Source organism: Emydura macquarii, unplaced genomic scaffold (genome assembly GCF_026122565.2).
Source record: "Emydura macquarii macquarii isolate MOO-44397 ecotype Brisbane River unplaced genomic scaffold, CSIRO-AGI_Emac_v2 contig_3287, whole genome shotgun sequence".
Taxonomy (NCBI): Eukaryota; Metazoa; Chordata; order Testudines; family Chelidae; genus Emydura; species Emydura macquarii.
Genome location: NW_027133424.1, coordinates 993,543 through 1,001,134, shown reverse-complemented (window position 1 = coordinate 1,001,134; position 7,592 = coordinate 993,543). Strand labels below are relative to the sequence as shown.

General features: G+C 50.3%; 1 protein-coding gene across 1 annotated transcript; it reads left to right on the top strand.

Moving 5' to 3' along the window:
* Window positions 1-3,832: 3,832 nt before the first annotated feature.
* Window positions 3,833-7,219, top strand: CCDC190 (coiled-coil domain containing 190). Its single transcript, XM_067532521.1, has 3 exons — window positions 3,833-4,068; window positions 5,100-5,229; window positions 6,652-7,219. The coding sequence occupies exons 1-3, from the start codon at window positions 3,873-3,875 to the stop codon at window positions 7,217-7,219; spliced, it is 894 nt and encodes a 297-aa protein (XP_067388622.1). The 5' UTR covers window positions 3,833-3,872.
* The last annotated feature ends 373 nt before the right edge of the window (window positions 7,220-7,592 follow it).

Genomic DNA, 7,592 nt, shown 5'->3' with positions numbered 1-7,592 from the left:
CCCAGCTCCAGTAGCTCCCAGCCAGGCTGGCCTCTCAGCACATTCATGAAGCCCTGCAATATATCTGAGTGTCTGGGAGAGGAGAAGTGAACCCATGAATGTCCTCTCTGCAGGGCTGTCCCACTGTCTCTTGAAATAGCCACGGCTGCTGCGGGCTAGGACGGACAGGCAGCCCCTCAGTGCTGGGGAGCCTGGGGCTGGGAATGTAGGTCATGTTGAGTCCCTGGACAGAGCTGTTGGTGCAGAAAGTAGGAATAGTGGCAGGTCCGGCTGGTCAGCACTGTGCTGTGTGGGCCAGGGCCGGGGGGCCCAGAACTGCAATGGAAGTGTGTGTCTTGTTTACAATGGGAACATTTTACCGGCACCTCTGTAAGAATCCAAGACAACAAAGCTCATAAGGCCCATTGGTCAAGTGTCTGCAAGAAACTCAGTCCCCTGCTACGAATGTCTCCATCTGACAAGAGATGGCGAGACCCAGGGGCCGCATCCGCTCAGTGTCTGCTCTTTCTGTGGAGAGCCACACGGGTCAGGCGCAAGGTCTGTGGCAGAGCCAGGGAGGGAGGCTCCAAGGTTGCAATAGCAAGGCCTAAGAAGGTAAGAGTGAGGTTCAGTGGCATGGGTGTGATCCAGGACAGGGCTCCTAGCCTACTGCAATACAGTAAATACTGGTAATAATACCAGGTCTAAGCAGGTGAGGGCAGGGAGGGAAGAATGGACTAGCTGGAGGGCTGCAGTGCAGGGCTGAGATGCATTGGCAGAGTTTTATGTGAGCCAGCATGGGCTGGACTGAGTTGCTGCAGACTGAGAGGAAGGTGCATGGACAGGTGGCTTTACCGCACCTGTCTAAGCTATGCTTGACTAGCCAGTGTGACCAGCGCGTCACCTCAGTGCAGCTGAAATGAATGTGGTGCTGGTGTGTGCCGCTCCCCACGGGTGGGTGCTTGCAGATTGAGAGTGGCACCATGAATCACTGGATGTACATTAGCACACAGACCAGCATCGTTTAACCTGTCCAAACACGTCCAGTTGTCTTCCTTGGCATAACAAACACTGTTGATCTACGAAGGTCAATGTTCACGCTTTACCTGGCTCCCCTTCAGGCTGGCAATGAAACACTAGACTGGAGAGATTCTAATCCACATTTCAGCCCTTCCTTGAGAAAACCTTCTCTTCCTTGGCCTGGCTCCCTGCAACAGTTTAAACACAAAGTACACACATCCTCATGCCTTCCCCATTGTTTCTCTAGAAACAATCTGTAACCAGCATCAGTCTCTAACAACAAATGATAGATGAGGTACCCTGCTGGTCCCCATGCGGCTCTCACCTGGCTTGGAGGAGGTGGGTCACATGGATGATCAAGTCCTGCTCAGAAGGGCTAGGATTTCTCTCCCCAGGATTTGCTTCTCCATTGACCACCGGCACAGATCCATTTGGCTGGGTTTAGAAGCTGCTGCCTGTTCCTTCTGCACTGAGGTCAGAGCCAGGGAGGGGCTGAGGATTCAGTTACATCAGTCAGCTTTCTCCAGTGTCTCTCTTGCCCAGTTTTGTCAGGACCAGCTCTCCTGGTTTAACCTTCAGGCTGCATTCTGACAGTGAAGGAAGACAGCCAACGACCTTTTAGATTTGGCACCTCTCGGCTTCATATCCTTTAAACAGGGCCACTTAGGTTTACCGCTAAGGGTGCCAGCGCTTTGATCTGCTGACTCATAAGCAGAGCTGGTCAGAAAATGGGTTTTTCCCACGGAAGATTTTTGACAAAAATGAGTGTATTGATATAGCTATAAATATATCATGGAAAATTTTACTTTTCAGTTAAAAAAAACCCCCAAAACTTTAAATTTATGGCCAAAAACTTTTGGTTAAAAACAAAAATCTGAATTCAGAAATGCTACCTTTGCAGGGCTTCATGGGAGTTGTAGTCTGGGTGCCTCATGCCCCCATCCTCCTCTATGGGCTGGGCTCCTCGGCCAGACTACATCTCTCATCATGCACCACATTCGCCCCACTGTGGGTCCTGGGAGCTGTAGTCTGGCTGGGGAACCTGGCCCATAAAGCAAAATGGGAGCGTGAGGCAGACAAACTAAACATCCCAGGAGGCACAGCAGTGGCATTTCTGAATTGCTAATTTTCAGTTTTCAGCTAAAAACCAAAAACTTGTTGGTGTTTAGATGTCTAGTTTTTTTAACAGAAAGTCAAAATTTTCCATGGGAAGCAGACTTTGATGAAAAACTTTCAACCAGTCCTACCTACACCTAAGCTTCTGAGCTGTGCTTATTCCAGGGAATGATGTGGGCAGCGCTAATGTGAGGTCTTCCTGTTGAAGAGTTCTCCTAGCAGGCTACTGTATTACTCTCTGCACCAGGATCACATTCAGAATATAAAGAAAAAATTGAGCTAACCAGCTGTGTCCATCATCCATCTGGGCACCACATTTCAGGAAAAATGGGGATAAATTGGAGAGCGACCAGGAGAGAGCAACAAAAATGATAAACTGTTTTTCAAACCTGCTCTGTGAGGAACAGTTAAAAAAAAAAACTGGCATGCTTAGAAGACTGACGGGAACCTGATTACAGTCGTCAAAGGCTGTTACAAAGAGGACTGTGATCAATTGCTCTCATGTCTGCTGAGGGTAGGACACAAAGCAATGGGCTATCTGCAGCAGGGAGATTGATGTTAGAAAAAAAAACTTTCCAGCTCTCAGGGTAGTTAAGCTCTGGAACAGGCTTCAAGGGAGACTGTAGAATCCCTATCATTGGATATTTTTAAGGACAAGTTGGTCAAATACCGGTCAGGGATGGTAGGGTTACTAGGTCCCGCCTGACTTGATGATATCTTAAGGTCCCTGCTAGCCCTCCATTGCCATGATTCTATGATTATGTGGGCACGTTGTCTCTCCCTTCAGATATTTACACTATGAGCTTGTCAGGACAGAGACTAGGTGCCAGTGTGTTTGTATATCTAGCACCAGGGAGCCCTGACCCTGACTGGGGCTTTTGAGCTACACAGAGTGCTTCTTCAGGTCTGATTTGTGTGTAAAACATGCAGATGCCAGAGCAGTCAAGAAATCTGGTCTGTGTGAGTGCAAAGGCTTGTCTCTCGGACCAACAGAAGTTGGTCCAGTAAAAGATATTACCTCCCGCACCTTGTCTCTCTAATGTTCGGGAACCGACATGGCTACGATGCTGCCTAGATACTTATAGATAGTAAAGATAATGATTCATAATGAGGAGAGGCCTTGCCCAGCACAGGAGAACACATTCTCTTCTCCTTAGCAAACAAGAAGAAAGGAATAATCCTACTAAGCTCTCAGAGACCCAGGAGGCAAGTGCCTTGGGAGTGCCCTGCCTGTGATGTATGCTGCTGCTGCAGAGCCTCTGCACCATGCAGCCTCCATTACAAACCAACCAGCAGTGCCTTCTCCGCACTATAATGCCAGGCAACAGTCTATGGCTCCAGGGAGACTTTCCCAGCCCCTTGGAGGAGGCGGGCCTATGGCTGCGGGGCACCAGGATGGAACATCCGCTTGGCAGAGTGCGTGCAGCACAGACAGGCAATCCCCAGTTGCAATCTGGCGTGCTGCTGAGGTGGCCCCTCTGCACCAGGGTTGTAAGGTTGGGGGAGCATGCCGGTGGCGCTCAGACCGTGGGCATGTCGTGGGTTGTGTGTCTTTAAACAGCTCAGCCCTCCCACCGTCTCACCCAGAGTGGCCTGGTGCCAGCATCCGCTGCGCCCAGGGGGGCATGAGACACTTTCGCACCGCAAAGTGCTCCTTAGCCTACAGAACTCTTCCTGTTTCAGGTCCCTTCCGTGGGGCTGCTGTGATCAGCACCTCCACAGCCCAGGAGGGGAGCATCGCTGTTACGTGGGGCATCATGCATCGGTCAAAAACATCCGTGGCAGAGGGAGACTCAGCCAGGCGGTGGGAGCTAGAGAGACGGGATGTCAAGCGGGCAGAAGTCCGGCTCAGCCATGGGCTGCAGGACTTAGAGGAAGCACGACACTACCACATGAACTCAATGATCAGAGAGCAGAAGCAGATCCAGAAGGAGCTACTGAGACTACAACAAGGTGAGTTCCCTTCCCAGCCCCTTCTCCCCAAGAGAGACCCCAGCACTGCCTGAGTAACAAAGAAATCCTCCCAAATTAGACAAGCGGCAAGGAGAGATCCCTGCCCGGCAGTGGGGGAAGTGAGTGGAGGGGCTACCTGCAGAATGGGCCCATTACAGAGGGGGGCTATTCAGGAATGGTGTCTGTGCGGTGCTTGTCGGTCTTCTGCACCGAAACTTTCTCATCAGTAGCAGTTGGAGGGTTTCCATCTCTTCCATCCCGAGGCTCAGTGTACAACCAACTCCACTCTCTTTGCCTGTCCTCACTGGATCAGTTTTGCAGTGCTCTAAGCTTCAGGGGATAGACATGTTTCTGTCCGAGGGGAGGGGAGGAGAGAGGAAAGGAAAGGGGCCAGTAACATTTCTGGAAGATGTGGCTGTCCATTCGATGTCAGGCATGCTGACAGCCATGCTGCTGGACCAGTGAGGCCAGGTGCCGCCGAGGCTGGGGTGTTGGTGGCAATGGTAAGTTTGCTAGAGCTTTTGCCCCAAAGTCTCTGTCAGACTGACACGGCAAGTCAACAGGCCTGGACAGAGCACGCTGATAAGAATGGGGAGGGCTGGGGTTGCATGGGCATCTGGGTTTTAAGGTGGGAGGACCATGAGAGCACCAGGTAGGTGAGAACTAGGTCATGCCAGGTGTGTGGAGGCAGCATGGTAGCAAACAAGAAACTGCAGGCAGGGGAAGGATCAGTGACGAGAGGGGCTTGCACATGGTGTGGAGAGGGAGGGGCCAGGAGACATGTAGGATCATAGGTAGAGCCGCACCCCTTGGCTGGAAGGGGTTTCCAGCATACCCAGGGTTTGCACTTTGGGTCAGTGGCTCTCAGCTCCACACATTGTTCAAGGTGAGATTCCCAGCCAGACTCACTGGCCAGCAGCAGTGCCTTGGCAGCTGTGCATTTCTGGGGCCGGTTTCACTTAGTCCCAGGCTCTCCTTTGCTGCTCCCTGTGTTCTCCATGATCAGTGAGCAATGTTTGCCCCTATCCTAGGCAATTCAAGGAAGAAGGCCCATGAAACCGTGGGAGACATCTCCCAGGAGGCTGGTAAAAGGGCAGCTCTGCCCACTCTTCCCCCTTCGTCAGGGCAGCAGCACAGCGACAGCCGAGCAGAGCGACTGAGGTAAGGGTGCGTGCAGTGTCCCCTTCCTCTGTAGCCTGGCACCTTTGGCTGGCAGCCCACCTCCCTCTCCCTTAAACCACAGGGACTAGCCAGGCAGGGGTAAGCCTCCTCCGTAGGTGGGGATGGGTGGTAAGAGGGAGTTAGCTGGTTACAAACATGCTGATGTCCTATGGTGGGAGATGCTCATCTCAAGAGAGGGTACAGGGAGCAGAGGTGTCCGATTTGCAGAGAACTCCCAGAGTGGACAGGTTTAGGCCAAGCGAGTGTCTTGTTGTGAGGGAGGTTACTTTCCTCCTCCCTGACTAAAAGAACTGGTTGAAACTTGGAAAAACACCATGAAAGTTGAAGAGGTGATGTTGACCCATTGTCACAGGGTTTGAAATGGAACTATTTTCAGTGTGTTTTTTAAAAAGTTTTCAAAAAGCTGAATTTTTCAAACTTCAAAAGTTTTGGATTTTTGACATTTCCAATTTGCATCATTCTCCCCCATTACCATCCAGTGCAATAAAATGAATAATGTAGGCAGGGGAAGGCCGAGGAATAGCCTCTTGTCAGTGAGTCCTGTCTTTTTTTTCCTTTTTCCATCTCTAACTTCAAAACTTCCTTGATTTTGGCAAGGGTGAGAATAGCATAGGGCAAACTGAGCTCCTGTCAAAGCTTGAGGGTGTTTTGAAGATACAGAGTGGAAAAAAAGGGAAAAAAGCCAGCAAAAAGTGACAAGAAACAAACCCTTGACATTATTTAGTCCGTCACACTTAGTGACAAGACAAAGGAAAACGGAAGAAAAAGGGGAGAAAGAGGAAAAACACCCACTTACCGCAATTGACACCCCAGGTTTTCCACTATTTTTCCCCCCTCACATTTTTCCAGTGCAAAAAGCAATAAAGTGAAAAAAGTGTTATTTCCCCACTTTCTCGTCATTTTTCTTTTCTTCTTTTGTTTCACTGCAAAAATGGCAGGGAGAGAGTAAAAAATACTAAGTGGGAATTTTACAATAATTTTGAAACCAAAAAATGTAGCAAATACCCCCAAAATGTGGATACTTTTAAAATAAATTTTCACCTCAGCATTTTTTTTTCAAACAATGAAGAATGTCACTGTGCACAAACTCTCTTTGCAAAAAATGTGGGTGTTGCCAATAAGGCCCCATTTCTTGAAAAAAGGAATTTTTTTGTTGGAAAACTAGCGAGTGGCTGGACCAAAGGAAGCAACACCCAGCCCATCTGTAAGCTCAGCCAGGCTCCGGGAGTCTTCACTGGGCTCACCTGGCAGAGCAGCGGAGCCCGTCGGGGCCCCTTTGTGGTTAAGGATAGTGTCATGGTCACTGGGGTGAGAATGGCAATCAGCTAGAGGTGATTAGGAGAGAGCTGTTGGGCCCGTGACTCCACAGGTCTCTGCCCCTCTTTTTTCTCTCCTTTATAGAGCTTTAAAAAGTACTTTGCCCAAGATGGAGGTGCCCACACAGGCAGCCCAATCGACCTTGCAGTATCAGACATGTGACATCATAGATGGTGCGTGGCAGAAGTCCTCTGGGAGGCCTGGATCGACTGCAACACGCACCCAGGCCAACACCAGAAGCTTCATCACAGACATGAGCCTGCCTGACCTCAGACATTCCATTGCCAAGCGCCTGAGCATCTCTGCCAGTCCAGCAGAGCAGGAAGAAACCAACAGCCCTGGAGAGCTGGATAAAGACCCCAAAGAAGAGGCAGAGGTCAGTGACGCCATGCCCAAGCCCCCCAGGTACACAGGAAGACGGATGCCTTCCCTTGTTCATGAGAAGCTGAGCTTTGACACAGATGCCCACACCCTCAACAGCAGGTCTGGGTTTCTGGAGCTGTATGCCGAAGCCAGGAAGGCCCGGTATATCCGGCACAACGGCATTCCTGCCTCTGAGAGGGAACTCAGCCTGCGAGAGATATTTGGGCATGAAGACAGCTTAGACTCCAACTCCGCAGCAGCAAAACAAGAGCAGCACAGCCCTGAATGATGGGGCCTTCCCCTCATACACAGGAAAAGGCGGCCTGTCCTGCTGTTTGGAATAGCCAGCTAGCCAGTGTCATAGATTGTAAGGCCAGAAGGCACAAGTAGGTCATCTAGTCTGACCTGCTGTATGAGACAGTCCAGAGAATTTCACCCAATTACTGCTCATAACTTCAGCTTGAGCTAGAGTGGCTTTTAGAAAGAGAAACCACATCCCTTGAGAAGGTGTTTTACCCTCCTGGCTAAAACAATGCACCAGTTTCCTAACCTGAGTTTCTCTAGCTTCAGTTTCCAGCTATTGGCTCTCGTTTCACCTGACTCCTAGAATGCAGAATCTCCATCCTTAGAGGTTTTTAAGTTGCAGCTTGACAAAGCCCTGG

Coding starts and splice junctions, on each gene's coding strand:
- CCDC190 (XM_067532521.1), top strand. CDS start 3,873: ATGCATCGGTCAAAAACATCCGTGGCAGAGGGAGACTCAGCCAGGCGG. Junction 4,069..5,099: donor GCTACTGAGACTACAACAAG/GTGAGTTCCCTT, acceptor CCCCTATCCTAG/GCAATTCAAGGAAGAAGGCC. Junction 5,230..6,651: donor AGCCGAGCAGAGCGACTGAG/GTAAGGGTGCGT, acceptor TCTCCTTTATAG/AGCTTTAAAAAGTACTTTGC.